The sequence below is a fragment of the Anomaloglossus baeobatrachus genome, chromosome 4 (genome assembly GCF_048569485.1).
Source record: "Anomaloglossus baeobatrachus isolate aAnoBae1 chromosome 4, aAnoBae1.hap1, whole genome shotgun sequence".
NCBI lineage: Eukaryota > Metazoa > Chordata > Amphibia > Anura > Aromobatidae > Anomaloglossus > Anomaloglossus baeobatrachus.
The window spans coordinates 599,138,461-599,157,361 of record NC_134356.1 but is presented as its reverse complement, the minus strand read 5'-3'; the positions used below and the strand labels follow the sequence as shown (position 1 = coordinate 599,157,361).

At 41.7% G+C, this 18,901-nt stretch overlaps 1 protein-coding gene across 2 annotated transcripts in view; it reads right to left on the bottom strand.

The window, feature by feature from the left end:
- RASSF2 (Ras association domain family member 2) overlaps positions 1-18,901 on the bottom strand; it is a 131,510-nt gene that overhangs the window by 62,610 nt on the left and 49,999 nt on the right. For both annotated transcript variants that reach the window (XM_075346175.1, XM_075346176.1), the window contains exons 2-4: positions 13,860-13,950; positions 5,318-5,393; positions 2,381-2,532 (exon numbers count right to left, since the gene is read on the bottom strand). In XM_075346175.1, the coding sequence (XP_075202290.1) occupies positions 2,381-2,532; positions 5,318-5,393; positions 13,860-13,918 (287 nt within the window). In that variant the 5' untranslated portion in view covers positions 13,919-13,950. The remainder of the gene's footprint in view (positions 1-2,380; positions 2,533-5,317; positions 5,394-13,859; positions 13,951-18,901) is intronic.

Below are 18,901 nucleotides of genomic sequence, written 5' to 3'. Positions count from 1 at the left end.
CCCCACAAGAATAAATTGATATTCTGAGGCTCGGAAACCTGCTCCGCAGGTCAATTTACAGAGCGTTAAAACAAAGAGTGGTGATTTCTATAAATCCCATCCACTGTGTTTGCACTGTACAACGCAGTATTTTGGACAAGGCAAAAACACGCTGCACCCAAAACACCAAAAACACTGATCATGGGCACGGGCCCTTAAAAAGGCAAATAAAAAAAATTACTACACCCTCTACGTTCTGTAAAAGTAACTGATTCCCATCAAGATACCAACACAATATGTCAGCCTTATAACCTGAGTTGTTTACAGTCTTCCAATACAAAAGTCTAGTAGTTTGTAACACTTCACTAAAAGATGTTCTTCGGCAGAGTTACAATCTCCCCTTTTCCTGACACGCCCGTGTTTGTGGGTTGTGTGGTTTACATCTTCATGAATCAGGAACATCTGACTTCAACATACCCCCTCTTTAAGATCAGCTTAAAAAAAAAAAAAAAAAAAAAAAAAAAAAATTGCCAGTCTTCATTTATTGGGGCCATTGTGTGTGCAGACCCTTAGGGGTACTTTGCACGCTGCGACATCACTACTGCGATATCGTCGTGGTCAAATCTAAGAGTGACGCACATCCGACGCTGGTAACGACGTCGCAACGTGTAAAGCCTAGATGCGCCGTTTAACGATCGCAAAAGCGTCGAAAAATCGATGATCTGTGTGGCGTCTATCATTTTCATAATGTCGCACCAATAGGGGATACGATATTGTTCCTCGTTCCTGCGGCAGCACACATCGCTGTGTGTGAAGCCGCAGGAGCGAGGAACATCTCCTTACCTGCCTCCACCGGCTATGCGGAAGGAAGGAGGTGGTCGGGATATTTACGTCCCGCTCATCTCCGCCCCTCCACTTCTATTGGCTGCCTGCCTTGTGACGTCGCTGTGACGCCATACAACCCGCCCCCTTAGGAAGGAGGCGGGTCGCCGGCCAGAGTGACGTCGCAGGACAGGCAAGTGCGTGTGAAGCTGCCGTAACGATAATGTTTGCTATGGCAGCTATCACAAGATATCACATGTGCGACGGGGGCGGGTACTATCGCGCTCGGCATCGCTAGCCGATGCTAGCGATATCGCAGCGTGCAAAGTACCCCTTAGGTGTCCAGTGGAAACTTAGACTCGGATTGAAAAACACTGGCCTTGATGAATCGGAGTTTTCTCTACACCAGTGTTTGTCAACTCGAATCCTTAAGACCCACCAACAGATCATGTTTTCAGATTTTCCTCAATATTAGGCAGGGAGTAATTCCATCACCTGTGCAACATTAAAGAAATTGTGAAAAAGCTGATTGAGGAAAACTTGAAAACATGATCTGTTGGTGGGTCCTGAGGACTGGAGTTGAGAAACACTGCTCTATACAGTGAGGGCATGTGCACATAATAGCCCAGGTTTATCACGACTAGCGATTTTCTTGCCAGTCTCGAAGAGGGGACTTGTTCGAGTCAGAGACTGGTGTAAGATTTGTGGTGAAAGGATTGCCACCGCTTATCATGAATTTGACAAGTGGGGGTTGCTATATCTCATCCGAGTTCCACCTACTTTGTTGAAAATGGTGTCAACACCAAAAGTCGCAGTGAGCTGCACAAAAATTTTGAGACTTCAAAGCTTTTTAAGCTAGAATTTTAGGAGTAAAAGCTTTGCTGAGTCGGCCCCTTGTGAATGTTTTGAACCATGTTTCATCCGTAATTATCACATTTGAAGACATGCTCATAAATGACTTCTGATTTATAGCATATAAATAATCAGGTACATTAATGGAGGCCTCACTAATATAATCCTGTGTGATGTCTTATGCTTTATAGCCATTTATGAAGTCACTGTAGCTAAATTTGGTAACACATACGCCTTCTACTTTCATCACCATGAAGATACAAAATCCTGGAGGATTTATGCCATCGTTCAGCAAATATATGTTGGTCACTTCCATCTTTATATTAGTCGCTATTCAGTAATTATTATAAATCGGGATATTTATATGAAACACATCTTAAAATTTAAACACTGCCTATGATAAGCTTCATACATTGACTATTAAGGCTAATTAGTGGTGAAGACCTATTGGATGTCAGGAGGCTTTCATAGGGAATTTGATTTGATGGGGCTTTTCAAAACCAGTTGACTCCTTCTTCAAAAGTTTTTTCATATTAATTTTGCTGCCATTATAGAAATAACAAAAAAGGCAACAAAAGTAATATAAAAGTTAACCATTAATGCGAGTCTAGCAATTAAAAGCTTCTGTAAGATTAACATACGTTGAGATAATGACCCTTATTAAAAGAACAAAAACAACAACAACAACAACAACAACAACAACATCAGACTATAAAACCATACAGACCCTTGACTGAGCAGGTTACAGCCCGAATGCCAAGATGTAGATGACGGAGGAGGGCGAATTCGTTCATTGTCATCTTGCATCTGAAGTCGTATAGGACGTCTCAAGCCCCAGAAGATATTTAGTAATCCTTCCACAATCAACTCGTCCTCTTCCTGTGAAATAAATCACTCCATAACTTATGGGCAAAAAAAAAACCCTGAAAAATCCTTAAAGTCTAACATTCAGTCAAATAGTGTGATGCCATATAGTCATATTATATGGACCAGGAGGTAACTACCAGCTATCAATGGCAAGGGAAGAAGCTGTTGTGATGGGCTCCTGAATCATCAGGCCAAGCCATAATCTTTATTGATAAAATGAAAGCATGTAAAGGCCACTGGGATTCAATACAGCACAATGTGCAATATATGTCCTTTTGCCTGCCGGGATTGATGTAGGCAATTTGTTATGGAATTAGGACCAGGGTTACTTTCCATTAAGAATCTATGAAAGATTTAGAAAAAGTCAGATGTTCCGGATATATTGCAGAAACTATACAATACAGAGTTCTAAACCAGTGCAGATGTAAGGTGTGGATGGACCCTCCCTCCGATATCAATGGGCTCATTGTAAGTTGTTCCTTGTGACTTGTGATTCTGGTGCTTTAGGAATACCATCTAGAAACTTCTTCACAGAAGCATATAAATATTCACACACACAGCGTGAAAATTAGTATTGAACTCATGACTACATTTTCTAAGTAAATATATTTCTAAAGAGGTACTATTGACAATTTCTTACCAGATGTCGGTAACAACCCATCCAATCCATATATGTCCATAAATTTAGTGATGTGTAAAGAGAAATGACACAGGGAAAGTGTATTGAACACGTTTACTGAAAGTTATTTAATACTTCGTACAAAAGCCTTTGTTGGTGATAACAGCTTAAAGACACTTCTTGTATGGAGAAACTAGCAACATGCATTGCTCAGTTGGGATTTTCACCCATTCTTCCACACAATCTTCAAATTCTGAGGGTTCTGTGACCTCCTATGAACTCTGAGCTGTAGTTACTTCTATAAAGTTTCTATTGGACTCAGGTCAGGTGATCAGCTCGGCCAGTCTAGCAGCTTTATTTTCTTTCTCTGAGACCAATTGAGAATCTCCTGTGTGTTTGGGATCATTTTCTTACTGAAATCTCCCTCATCATTCCACCTCCATCATCCTGGTAGATGGCAGCAGATTTATGTCAAGAATGTCTCTGTACATTTGTCCATGGATTCTTCCTTCAATTATATGAAGTTTGCCAGTGCCGTATGCTCAATAACAGCCCCACACCATGATGTTCCTACTGGCAAACTTCACTGTTGGTATGGTGTTTTGGGGTGATTTGCCTTTTTGATTCCAAACATGGTGTGTATTATGGCAACCAAAGAGTTAAATTTTGGTCTTATCTGACCAGCCTATATTCTTCCAGTATTTTAGAGACTTGTCGAAATATTGTTGAGCAAACTTTAAACATGCTTGAAGATGCTTTTTGTTCAGCAAATGGAGTGTTGTGTGGTGAGAGTGCATACAGGCCATGGAGGTTGAGTGGATTACTAATTGTTTTATTTGAAGCAATTGTGCCTGCTGATTCCTGTTTTTTTCTGGACTCTTGAACAACTCTTTTGATGATTGTTTTAACTCGTGTGAAATTTTGCTGGGAGCACCTGGTCGTCACTAGTTTAGGGTGAAATTATGTTTCCACTTTCAACTTATGGACCCAACAGTGTTCACTCGAATCTTCAGTAGTTTAGAAATTCTTTTGTAACCAATGCCATCAATATGTTTTGCAATAATAAGGTTGTGAAGGTCTTGAGACAGCTCACTGGTTTTACCCATCATGAAAGGTTTCTTGTGTGGCACCTTGGTAATGAGACACCTTTTTATAGGTCATTAGTTGAACCAGCTCATAGGATTGCTTTCTAAATTACTACCACCTCGTGAAAAATAATTATAGATTTTACCTGGTGTCCTGACTTTCCATGGCTTTTTGCACCTTTTCTTCATGTGTTTAATACTTTTTCCCTGTGTCATTTCTCATTATTACACCTCACTAAATTTAGGTTCATCTATGGCTGGATTTCTTTACCTGTGTGGGTTGAATGGGTTGTTACCAACATCTAGTGAGAAATTCATGTCAATAGCACTTTTAGAAATATATTTACTGCATTTATACATATACACAATGCCTTGAAATAGTATTCATACCCTGTGAACTTTTTCACATTGCACTCACAAATCTTAATGTATTTTATTGGAATTTTATGTGATATAGCACCAATAAGCAGCAAGTATTTGTGAAGTGTAAAGGAAATTATACGTGGTTTCTAATTAATTTGAAAATATAAATCTGAAAATTGTGATGTGCATTTGTATTCAGCCTCCTATACTCTGATACTTTGTAGAAAAAAAAAAAAATCACTGCGATTACAAAGATGCCCTGGTCATATGAGACCAAAGTAAAACTTTTGGGGCTAAATGCAAAATGCTACGTGTTGCGGAAAACTAACACTGCACATCACCCTGAAAACACTATCCCCACCATCAAACATAGTGGTGGCATCATCATGCTGTGGGGGTGGTTTTTTTCAGCAGCAACATTCAGTTGTCATTTTATTCAAACATTACCCAGGGGAATAACAGAGCAAGACTATGATGCAGAGTTCTATGAAAGGATTCTCCAGCATTTTATATGGATTGCAAATCTTTACTAAAACAGACATGTCTCAAATCATAGAAAATGGGGAGCCAATCCTCCTAGAAGCTGTCAATTGAGCTATATTCGGTTCATGGTAGTTCAGAAATCCTCTTGACTATCAGTGCGGTTTTCTATATGGAAATCAGCTAATAAACAGTGAAATATTCATCCTAGTTGAAGACATATGTCTCTTTTCAGAGTGTATTTCTTTACCTCTCGATGTCGGAGCTGTAGGTTCTGTCCTTCATAATAAAAATTGTAATTCTTCAGATGTGCCAGCAACTCGTTCCTAGAGGAGACAGATTTTGCATTAATAAGTGTGTGAGTACAACGTATACAGCAAATCCCCAGATTTATATAGTGAAAACTGGGACGACTATATATAGAACAATCTGCCATGTGTGTATCCTCAATGGAGGAGGGGAAGAAAGTAATTCATGTTTACAGCCCCCCTCCATGCATTGGGTCGGGTAGATTATGTGACATTTACATTTTAATTAAAATTGTGTCCTCTCTATGCCCAGTGCAGATGTAACGTGTAGAGAGAAGCTGCTCCTATATAAATGGGATCACTGCTCGGAGCTTTGCAATGCGTGTGCTCGTCATTATAAGGGGAAAAGTTGGCTTGTGCGATTGTATTTTCTAGATTTATAATTTATGTCCAGTACTGTGCCTTAAAATTTGTGGGCATATGTTTTACTGTAAGACATTGTTGTTTCTTGGGAAATTTGGTTAGTTTCTATCCATGTGATGGTGGGAAATTTAGACTTTGGCACCATGAGTAGAGGAGAGCTCTAAATCGGTCCAGGAACACAAGAGGGCACACAGAGGGCCGAGACACTGGTGTGGACCCATTACAAGACCTATTTCAAGAGTTCTTCCCAAGATATTGTTAACTTACCAATTGCTGACATTCTAAGCACTGGGACACCCAGTAATTTCAAGAGGGTGGCTCAGGAACCTAAAAACCAGGCTCTGCAGAATCTCTTCATGAATGGAGCAGAGTTGTTCTTGATTGACCCACCCACTTTTTAATTCTCTATTGGACTGACGCAAATAACAGAGGGAATCATTTGCAATTTTGCGAATAACCCTTTAAAGTGGAGGCCTTAGGATGGTTTGGTGAGCATTGCATAGCTTGTTGGCATGTTGCTGTGATTTGGCAATAGTCTGATCTCATGCTACAGCAGCAGAGTGCGTGGAGATGCTGGATCCGGGGCTGACGGCATCCAGTTAGGACACATTATTCCCACAACTTTGAGGAGCTTCAAGAAAAATCATGGTGCTAAGGGGCAGGCTGAGAGACAGCAATTCTGGAATTTACAGTCCCCACAGCCCAGATGCAGGGAGGTAGTCAAATGGACCATCATTGACAATTGCTCCATTATCAGCTGTAATGTTCAAGTAACTGTGTGCATCAGGTGTGAAGTGAACTTCTAGTATTACTGCCTTCTGGGAATCTTTCCTATATTGTAGAGTTCTAAAGGCTGTTCCTATGTTTACTATGACATTTGCCCACATCTCTATCCTTACCAACCTGACACCTCAGCTTATACAAAAAATCCTTCAATATATTCTTTTCACTGCTGGGACATACAGAGTATATTTTGTGGTGGGTACTGAAGTATCTAGGTCACGTCAGCCCTACTGAAGACAAATGCCAACAGACTTGAAGGATGGTTAAACCATATCAGTGTATAATCTGCGTATTTCTCATCTTTCATTGTAGAACGTAAAATAATGTCCTACAAGACCATACTACAAGCAGCAAAGCCTTGTGTGACATAGAACAAAAAACAAAAAACTTTTCTCCTTCAGATTAACAAAAATCCTGTCTACCCAGAAACTATGGATGAACAAAACCCAGGATAAACCACTATGTTGTGCAGTTCTTAATCAACTCAACAAGTCTTGACCAATGTCAGATCTAGTGGGTGAGAATCTAAGGGCTACAACTAGCAAAACCTAGATTAAACTGCTTTTGAGGCCTAATGCAAAATCTGTAAGAGACCCTCATGTGCTGTTGGCCTTTTGGCCACCCACTGGCTCCAAGACTCAATCAAAACTGCTAAGGCTATGTGTCCACGTTGCTTTTTACCTGCTTTTTTGCTGCTTTTTCAACTGCAGCGTTTAATGGCAAAATAGATGTGCTCTGCTTTTCAAGCAAAGTCTATGGGAATTTGGGTTTCTTGTGCCCACTATGCAGTTCAAACTGCAGCCATTTTCTGGCAGAAATTTGGGCAAAAACTCTGCTTTGCAGTTCAAAACGCAAATGGCAAAAACAATTGACATGTCAATTGTTTTTGCCATTTGGGTTTTGCACTGCAAAGCTGAGTTTTTGTCCAAAGTTCTGCCACAAAAAGGCTGCAGTTTGAACTGCATAGTGGGCACAAGAAACCCAAATTCCCATAGACTTTGCTTGAAAAGCAGAGCACATCTATTTTGCCATTAAACGCTGCAGTTGAAAAAGCAGCAAAAAAGCAGGTAAAAAGCAAAGTGCGCACATAGCCTTTGTCTTCACCTACATCCTCTCCCCCTCCCCTCTAATCATTTGCTAGAACTAGAGCATCCAGATGTTACATTTTGGAGTATACACCAGCTGCAGGCTTATGCTATAGAAGTTTATAGACTAGACTGCAAAAGATGCTTTACTAACGGTTCAAGTTTTGTTAAAGTGGAGATCCTCTGCAGACTGGACTGTATGACCGCTCAGCTTTCTTTGTCTCAATTCTTTCATGTTGATACAGGTAAAATACTGTATATCTTTGTACTGTGTTAGCCAGTAGAGATGAAAAAAAAAGTGTTTAAAAGAACTGAGTCCTCAGTAGTTGATACCTTTTAATGGCTAACTGAAAAGATGGTAATAATAGCAAGCTTTCCAGACTACGCAGGTCTCTTCATCAGGCAGAGTATCACACAACATCTGAAGAGTCACATATTTATACACAACAGGACATAGAATTTAGCAGTAAATAAGACAAGTGACGTGAAGCAGAACAATCAGTATGGCAAGAGGGCAAACTGTTGTGGTCATAAATATTGCAGCAGTTCATAGATAAGGAGTGTGAAAGTTTTATTGTCCTCTGATTGAGGGCTGGTCCAGCGTCGGGATGCCACCAGATGGTCTGAAGAGAACATTTCTTAACTGATGTAAAAAGACATAAATCCATGTGACACATTCATGCCTGCTCTGAATGTGTCAAAGATCATCATAAGTTTGTATTCCCAAAGTCTCCGGTCTCTCTGGGATTTGAAATTTCCTTTCAATACCATAAATGTCATGCTGTGAAGTTAATTTTATGTACCAAATGTCCAACTGGGGGTCTGTATGTAGGGGAGACAGGACAACAGCTCAGAAGAAGGATGAATTCTCACCCCCACACAATTAGAGAAAAAAGGATAGATCTACCTGTGGCCAAACATTTCTGTAAGGCTACTTTCACACTTGCATTGAACGGCATCCATTGCATTGCGTTGTGTGACGCATGTGACGGATGCCTTGCAAATAGTGTGACTATAAAGGCAACGGATTTCTGGGAAATAACGCATTGCATTAAGTTTTCTAGCCGCGAGAGAGAGAGAGAAAGACCATCATCACCGCACACGCAGGCACTACTGCACTGATCATCATCACACACGCAGGCACTACCGCCCCCATCATCACACACATCCCGGCACTACCGCACTCATCATCACCGCACATACACCGGCAATACCGCTTCCATCATTATCACCGCACACACCCCGGTGATCGGTGAGTATGGAGAGAGGGGGTGAGAGACCAGGAGTGATTTTAAATGATTTAGATCGTTCTGCTGGACATGCAGAGCATGCTCAGTAGAACGTGATGGAATCAGTCAGCGGATTCTGCTGCTTAGTGCATTGCGGCGAAATCCGCCCCCATAGACAATCATTAGACACCTTAGATTCTAACAGAATTAATCAAAGTGCCTTATTTTAACGACCCAAAAAACGCTACATGCAGCGTTCCCTCCGCCCGACGCTACGTCAAAATAACGATGCAGCGTCGTCCAGTGGATGCAACGCAGACACTTGCGTTACGGTGCGTCGTCAATACAAGTCTATGAAGAATAGCGCAGTGCGTTAACGGACTGCGCAATTCTCCATAGCGGCAGATTGCGCTGAACGCAAGTGTGAAAGTAGCCTAACCCTGATCACAGCATCAATGACATGAAATTGCTGGTATTGAAAGGAAATTTCAGATCTTTTCAGTTAGCCATTAAAAAGGTATGAACCACGGAGAAATCAGTTCTTTTAAACATTTTTTTTTTCTTTCATGTTGTAATAGTACAGATAATGGTTGCTGTACATCCCAACTAAAAACAGTTAACTTGCCCACAATGTCTGAGAGCTGAGGATTCTACTAAAAGCTGCGATTACTGTTCACACAATCGTATTACCAGCCATGTGGTTTGCAGGTCAGGCTTTGGTTTTGCTGCATTTTCGCCCATTGATTAAAAATGCAAAAAAAAAACAAAAAAACTAAAAATCACTAAAACCACACACTAATTAGAATTTTTTTTTCTTCTAGAGGAAAATCTGCCATTGACCATTTGTTTAATATAAATTGTTATTAGCTATTTTTGGAAGCTGAGACATGAGAAAATGATACACACGTCCTATGAAGCCTTCTGAGCCCTTCAACACTTGACTGTAAAGTCAGAAGTGTGCCTCTTAATGAATATAGAGTAAAGTAGAATGCGTCTCCATGCTCCATTGCCAGTGTCTTAAGGCCGCTTTACACGCTGCGATCTCGCTAGCGAGATCGCTAGCGTGCGTATACGCCCCCATCGTTTGTGCGTCACGGGCAAATCGCTGCCCGTGGCGCACAAAATCGCGCGGACCCGTCACACTACTTACAGTACCTGCCTAGCGACGGCGCTGTGACCGGCGAACCGCCTCCTTTCTATTGTTCGTTCGGCGTCACAGCAACGTCACTACATAAGCAAAGATGGTTGACCTTAGGGAGACCAACATCCAACACCGCGGAGACACGATCACGTGTTTCTCAACGCAGTGATTCTAGAGCAATGCCCCCTGGGAAATATTCAAAACAAGAAAGCCTGCGGAGACACCATCACATGTTTCTCAACGCTGGCAGGAAACTAGCCAGGTCTTTCACCGGGAAGGAACAACCACGGGAAGGGCAGCCTCCAGTCAAAGAGACCACCTATGCCAAACATGGTATCCATCCACAAATGGCAATGCTCCACTGCCAGTGTCTTAAGGCCGCTTTACACGCTGCGAGATCGCTAGCGAGATCGTTAGCGTGCGTACACGCCCCCATCGTTTGTGCATCACGGGCAAATCGCTGCGGATCCATCACACTACTTACCTGCCTAGCGACGTCGCTGTGACCGGTGAACTGCCTCCTTTCTAAGGGCGCGGTTCGTTCGGCGTCACAGCAACGTCACTAAGCGGCTGCCCAATAGAAGCGGAGGGGCGGAGATGAGCGGCCATAACATTCTGCCCACCTCCTTCCTTCCTCATTGCCGGCGGCCGCAGGTAAGGTGAGGTTCCTCGTTCCTGCGGTGTCACACATAGCATCGTACCTGCAGCTGCAATGATAATTGGGAATAGGGGAGCATGTCAACGATTAGCGATTTTGCACGTTTGCGACGATTTTCAATCGCACGTAGGTGTCACACGCAATGACATCGCTAACGTGGCCGGATGTGCGTCACGAATTCCATGACCCCAACGACATCGCTTTAGCAATGTTGCTGCGTGTAAAGCGGTCTTTACTTCAGTAAGGAACTGGAGTAAGATTTCTTGCATAAAGTACGCCCCAGCTTATCATGAATAAGACGAGTTGTGGCGTCTCGGCCCCATTACACTTCAATCCAACCCCAGGTCTTTCACTTTTTTCGCAGCTAAGCAAATCTGCAGTGAAAACTCCAAAAGATGCATAGATTTTTGCACAACCTCAAGTTACGAAAAAAAAAATTGGAGACCTTATCCAAGCGTTTTACTTCAGATTTCTGGAGAAAACACTTAGAATGATCAGGACCTATGCATGAAAGATGACTAGCCCATGGTTGGTCTCCCAGAACTTCTCCTTGCCCCAGTTCCTTTCACTGAGACGTCTTGTCCTTTGTGCATCACCATAGCAGACAGAGTTTCAGCAGATCTTACCAAATTTAAATTAATCTGCCTACCCACATCTTCATGGTTAATTTAAAGGGGTATTCCCATCTACAAGATCCTATCCCAATATGTAGTAAGATAATAATAACAATAATAATAGTAACAATAACAATACCTTCAATTAGAAATGTAGTATAGGTCTGCTTGTTAGCTTTATCTCTTACCTCATAGACAGGACATTGCAACAGCTTAGGTATCCATGGTGATGACCAAGAGCAACTGTCTGTCACTGAGTGGTCGTGACCATGGATACCTAACCTGCAATGCTTTACACATGAGGTAAGAGACAGCTAATCAGGAGAACTATTCTACATTTGTAATTGGAGGTATGTGCTAATATTATTATTATTATTACACCTACTACATACAGTCCCTGATACAAGTTCTGTCGCTTGTCCATGTCATGTAAATAAAAGCTTATAACCTGACTTTAAATTCATCCATTGGTTTTATAAATTACTCTTTTGAAAGCTGAAACCCTCCCAAATTTGGTTTAGGTTCTGAAACTAAAGTTGCTGCAAAGCTGAAATATTGATCATTTAATGAACACAGAAAGGTCACATTTTGGCAAGACAAAAGTTTTGTCGCCCACAGAAAGTAATGTGAAATTCAAACAAATAATTAACTTCTAATACAAAGATATGTTGCATAACATTGGTGAATGAAGTTGTGGTGCTATTAGAGCCATATTTAATATTTTGTGAGACTTCCATGAGCTTGAAGGACTGCATCCATGTGGTTCAACAATGATTCATACAATTTATTGATGAAGTCTTCAGGAATAGCAAAGAATGCAGTCTTACATGCCTCCCAGAGTTCATCTAGATTCTTTGGTTTTGTCTTCCAAGCTTCCCCTTTCATCCTACCCCAAACATGCTCAATGATGTTCATTTCTGGTGACTGGGCTGGCCAGTCCTTGAGCACCTTGATCTTCTTTGCCAGGAGGAACTTTGTTGTAGAGATGGATGTATGAGATGGAGCACCATCCTGCTGCAGAATTTCACCCCTTTTATGATTGGGAATGTAAGAGGTAGCTAATACTTCTTGATATTTTAGGCTATTGATATTGCCTTCCACCTTGCAAATCTTTCGCACACCCCCATACTGAATGTAACCCCAGACCATGATCTTTCCACCACCAAACTTAACTATTTTCTGGGTATATTTTGGATCCATACGGGCTCCAGTAGGTCTCCTCTAGTATTTGTGGTGGCTGTGGTGTAATTCAACTGAAGATTCATCAAAGAAATCCACCTTCTACCACTTTTCCAGCATCCATTTGTTTAGCAGGCTGTGAGACTTGGCAAATGCCACATGTTTTTTTTAATTGTCTTTTGTTTAGTGCTGGCTTATGGGCACAGATTCGACCATGTAGGCCATTTCGAGATAGAATCCTACAAACTGTTCTAGTTGACACAGGGACTTGAGGTGACCAGGCCTGTTGGAGCTTTGCTGCAGTGGAACAGGAGCTGGCTTTAGATTTTCTAACCAACAAACATTCCTCCTGAGCAGTTGCCTTGCGGGGTCTGCCGGACCTGGGCTTGTCAAAAACACTCTTCAAATCTTTTTTTAATTCTTTGTACTTGATGCTGAGACACATTAAAAGGTGCCAGCCACCTCTGAAATGGATCTGGTCTTCAGCCTCTTGATAATCAAGGCTTTGGTCGCAGGGTGGATTTTTGGCATGTTGTCAGAAGTCAAGTTGCAGTTCAAGTGAATGTCTGGGGTGCTGGATTTCTTTTTATACACACCCACTAATTAACCGATCATTTAGTGAGCACAGGTGAGGATGTAAACTAGAATTGGGTGCATTATATGACAAGGCAACAAAACTTTTGTCTTGCCAAAATCTGACCTTTCTGTGTTCATTAAATGATCAATATTTCAGCTTTGCAGCAACTTTATTTTCATAACCTAAACCAAATTTGAGAGAGTTTCAGCTTTCAAAAAGAGTAATTTATAAAACCAATGGATGAATTTAAAGTCAGGTTATAAGCTTTTATTTACATAACATGGATAAGCGACAGAACTTCTGTCAGGGAGTGTATTGGGATAGGATCTCGGAGATGGGAATACCCCTTTAAAAGGTTAGGTTCATGAGGCCATGTTCAGAACCAAACGTATAGCCACATAAGAAAATATGAGGTCATAAGTTCTGGTACAGAAACCCACTGACACTCCAAGCATTGCAGTCCGTATATGGATCATGAAATACGACAGTCAGTCATATATGCCTCTGAGGATGTGGAGTTCTGGTCAGAAGACCATGCTTTTCCTTGCATTGTGGTTCGTACTAGGACAGCGAAACATGGATGTGTAATTCCAGCCCAACACAGATGACATTTGGAGTCAACACATTACTAAGACCAGACGTTTTAAGTAATTTGAAAGCGTTGCAGCTCCTTTCATCCACCAGGTGGAAGCATGAAATTTCCCCTTGATGATATTTTCCAATATGTATCTACGACAGAAGATTAATTTCGGTTGAATTTCCTCATCACATCAGAAGCCAAGATATATTTGAGAGTTGAGAAGATGTGCTGAAGACAGATTATGAGGCTGGAAGGTGCCAATAGGAAAAACTCACTTGGAAATGTACTTGTCCTTCCCGCAGGGAACTAGTGATGTGTCAAGCGAATGCTCCATGTGTTCATCCCTTGGTCTATGGGAGGGAAAACCTGAAAGAGACAAGTAGATGCCCATCAATGTTGAGTAATATAGATCAGGAACATTCATCATTATAGACCGGTAATAAGTGATGTCAATGGAGGAGGGTTCACGGTCATTGGGCCACACAGTGATACACACACTCAGCCCCAATTTAGTGTTAACTGGGAAACAATTATTACAGATGGAAATTATGAGTTTATACTCTATATCTGCATAAGTGATGATCACAAAAAATAAAAAAAAATAAATAAACAAAAGTGAAGCAAAATTGCTTGAAACCTCTAACAATGACCATATTTGTAGTCTTGAAAGGAGGATGACTCTACTAATATACACAGTACTGATATACAGGGTGGGAAATACACTTTAAAAGAGGTTGTCCAGCTCTTTGCTGCAGCACTCCACTTTTTCACATACACAAACTTTGGCCCATATATGTCCATGCCAGGCTCACTACCTGAGGTGGATCCACAAAGCCCAAGATCAGGGTGTCCACAGGGGCTACGGGCATTTGTGCAGCAGGCAGTTGAGGCAAATGGGAAACAGGAGATGTCCTGGAGACTAGAGGCATAATGATCGAGATCGCAGAGGTCGTGAACATGACCAGGCCATGTAGTGGGCCCGCCGACCCCAGAGCCTACTACAGCTGGATGGGCATTGTGAGACTCATGTGGGTTTAGTGGATGAGGGCAGGTATATCTCACCCCGGTATCGGTCCTATGTGACTTAGCCTGGCCAGGATCACCTGGCTACTAATGGATTAATGGGAGGTGAAGGACGGAGGTAAAAGGAATCTGGGAAGTTGGGGGAGGGTCTCCATCTGGGAACACAGTAAGCCTGGCTGTGTAGGAGACACTTGTGAGGAGCAGTGCCTGATGTTTGTATGGTTTAGCTGGAAGGGAGAAGCCCTCCAGTTGGTAGTTAGGATAACACCGTGTATAGTTAGTGCCGGACAGGCAAGGATTTATTTTGTTGGTGTTTTTTTTTCTTTTTGTTTATGCTTCACTGCAATAAACCTGACCAAGCGTCAGTTACACCTTGAATTCGGCTGTCTGCCTGAGGTGAATACGTGCCCTTTGAACCCAGCAAAGGCGATCCCGGAGCGTGTTATCACAGCATCCAAAGACACACATCCAGCTGAAATGCATTGCTGCACGTAGACCTGTAGAGTTTCTGCACTGCAATACATGTCGCTGGCCAAACAGATGTCAGTAACTGGCGTTGTAGGTACCAGTCACGGTTCATATATGAAGCCCAAGATGAGGGATATATGTACACCAGGCAGGGTCCCAGGATAAGGACATATATACCAGAAGGGGACCTATACAACAGAATGGGGGGGGGGGGGGGGGTTGGGGGACACATTTACCAGGAAGGGACCCAGGATAGGGAACACATATACCAGGATGGGGCCCAGTTTTAGGACATGTAAACCAGGATGGGGACATATATACCATAGTTGCATAGGTAAAAACACACACACACACACACACACACACACACCATAGGTCCATCAAGTTCGGCCTTCCTCCATCAATTATACATTTTTTGTCACTAAATCATCTACAGTCATATGAAAAATTTTGGGCACCCCTATTAATGCTAACCTTTTTTCTTTATAACAATTTGGGTTTTTGCAACAGCTATTTCAGTTTCATATATCTAATAACTGATAGTAAAATAAACCTCATTTCAATCCAGAAATATTACTAACAGAAAATGTGCAATCCGCATTTAAACAAAATGTGACCGGTGCAAAAGTATGGGCACCCTTATCAATTTCTTGATTTGAACACTCCTAACTACTTTTTACTGACTTACTAAAGCACTAAATTGGTTTTGTAACCTCATTGGAGCTTTGAACTTCATAGGCAGGTGTATCCAATCATGAGAAAAGGTATTTAAGGTGGCCACTTGCAAGTTGTTCTCCTATTTGAATCTCCTATGAAGAGTGGCATCATGGGCTCCTCAAAACAACTCTCAAATGATCTGAAAACAAAGATTATTCAACATAGTTGTTCAGGGGAAGGATACAAAAAGTTGTCTCAGAGATTAAACTGTCAGTTTCCACTGTGAGGAACATAGTAAGGAAATGGAAGAACACAGGTACAGTTCTTGTTAAACCCAGAAGTGGCAGGCCAAGAAAAATATCAGAAAGGCAGAGAAGAAGAATGGTGAGAACAGTCAAGGACAATCCACAGACCACATCCAAAGACCTGCAGCATCATCTTGCTGTAGATGGTGTCAATGTGCATCGGTCAACAATACAGCACACTTTGCACAAGGAGAAGCTGTATGGGAGAGTGATGCGAAAGAAGCCGTTTCTGCAAGCACGCCACAAACAGAGTCGCCTGACGTATGCAAAAGCACATTTGGACAAGCCAGTTACATTTTGGAAGAAGGTCCTGTGGACTGATGAAACAAAGATTGAGTTGTTTGGTCATACATAAAGGCGTTATGCATGGAGGCAAAAAAACACGGCATTCCAAGAAAAGCACTTGCTACCCACAGTAAAATTAGGGGAAAAGGTTCCATCATGCTTTGGGGCTGTGTGGCCAATGCCAGCACCGGGAATCTTGTTTAAGTTGAGGGTTGCATGGATTCAACTCAGTATCAGCACATTCTTGACAATAATGTGCAAGAATCAGTGACGAAGTTGAAGTTACGCAGGGGATGGATATTTCAGCAAGACAATGATCCAAAACACCGCTCCAAATCTACTCAAGCATTCATGCAGAGGAACAATTACAATGTTCTGGAATGGCCATCCCAGTTCCCAGACCTGAATATCATTGAACATCTGTGGGATGATTTGAAGCGTGCTGTCCATGCTCGGCGACCATCAAGCTTAACTGAACTGGAATTGTTTTGTAAACAGGAATGGTCAAATATACCTTCATCCAGGATCCAGGAACTCATTAAAAGCTACAGGAAGCAACTAGAGGCTATTATTTTTGCAAAAGGAGAATCTACAAAATATTAATGTCACTTTTATGTTGAGGTGCCCAAACTTTTGCACCGGTCAAATTTTGTTTAAATGCGGATTGAAAATTTTCTGTTAGTACAATAAACCTCATTTCAATCCAGAAATATTACTCAGTCCATCAGTTATTAGATATATGAAACTGAAATAGCTCTTGCAAAAACCCAAATTGTTATGAAGAAAAAAGGTTAACATTAATAGGGGTGCCCAAACTTTTTCATATGACTGTATAACCCATTATGTTATTTGTACTGAAGAAATCATTCAGCCCTTTCTTAAAAGCTGTTATAGTGTCTGCCACTACTACCTCTTCTGGTGGGACATTCCACAATCTGACTGCTCTAACCGTAAAGAACCCTTTCATATTTACCTGCCCAAATAATCTTTCTTCCACCCGCAGGACCCCTGGTCCTTTTTACTTCCAAAGACAAAACTGTAATGTGCCAGTACTTTGATCACCACACATATTTATACATATAAATGAGATCTCTGAGACAGCTTTTTTTTTTTTTAAGCTAAACAAGCAGACCTTTTCCAAACTCTTATCATATGGATGTGGACAAGGATAAAAACATATATACCAGGATGGGGGATACATTTACCAGGAAGAGGGACATATAGATAAGAATGGGTGGACAGATTTACCATAGTTATATAGGTTGAAAAAAGACCCAAGTCAAACTTCCACCATCAATTATACATTTTTTTTGTTCACTAAATCATCTATAACCCACAATGTTATGTGTTATACCATGATGGGGCCACATATACACGGATAGGGGACATACTGTATATAACAAAAAGGACAACACTGAAGATATGACACTTTGATACAATGTTAAGTAGTCAGTGTGCAGCTTGTATAACAGTTAAATTGGGTGCCCTCTAATTAACACACACAGCCATTAATGTCTAAATGCTGGCAACAAAAGTGAATACACTCCTAAGTAAAAATGGCCAAATTGTGTCCAATTAGCCCTTTTCCATCCCCAGTGTCATGTGACCCATTAGTGTTACAAAGTCTCAGGAGTGAATGGGGAGCAAGTGTGTTACATTTGGTGTTATCACTCACACACTCTCATACTGGTCACTGGAAATTCACCATGGCTCCTCCTAGCAAAGAATTCTCTGAGGATCTGAAAAAAAGAAACGTTGCTCTATGTAAAGATAGCCTGTAAAAGGTTCGCCATGACTGGTCTAGGCTGAGTACCCAAACTGTAGCCCTAAACCCATTTTTTTTTTCAAAAGTGCCAACCAATCCTATTATGTAAATAATTGATTGTAAACTTACCTTCGCCATCTTCTCTTCAGCAGGGGGCATCACGCTCGTGCTTACCACACATTGTAGCTGAGCCCCTGCCCTTTCCAGACACAGCAGTTGGATTATTCCTTCTGGAATAAAAATTGCAGCATATTAGAGATTTTAGCATAGAATGTAATCAGATGTCACCCTGTAATCCACATCTACATTTCAAAGTCTGAACATCTTGAAATCCCATAAAGATGTACGAGTTGCTCTCCCCCCCCCCCCTTCATTGTGTAGTTCTGTCCCACTTCCTGGCCACTTCCTGGTAAACATGTCCCCCATCCTGATATATATTTCCTACATTCTGGTATATTTGTCCACATCATGGCCCCATCCTGGTAAATGTACCCCATTCCTGGTAAATGTACCCCATTCCTGGTAAATGTACCCCATCATTGTAAATGTATCCCATCCTGGAATGTTCCCCCATGCTGTTAAATGACCCCATCCTGGTATATGTACCTCATCCAGGCATGTTCCCTTATCCTGGTAAATGTCCCCCATCCTGGTAAATGTCACCCTTCCTGCTAAATGTTCCCCATCCTGGCATGACCATGTACCCCCATCCTGGCATGTTCCCCCCAATCCTTTCATGTATCCCCCCATCCTGGTAAATGTATCCCCCATACTGCTAAATGTACCCCATCCTGGCTTGTTTCCCCCCATCCTT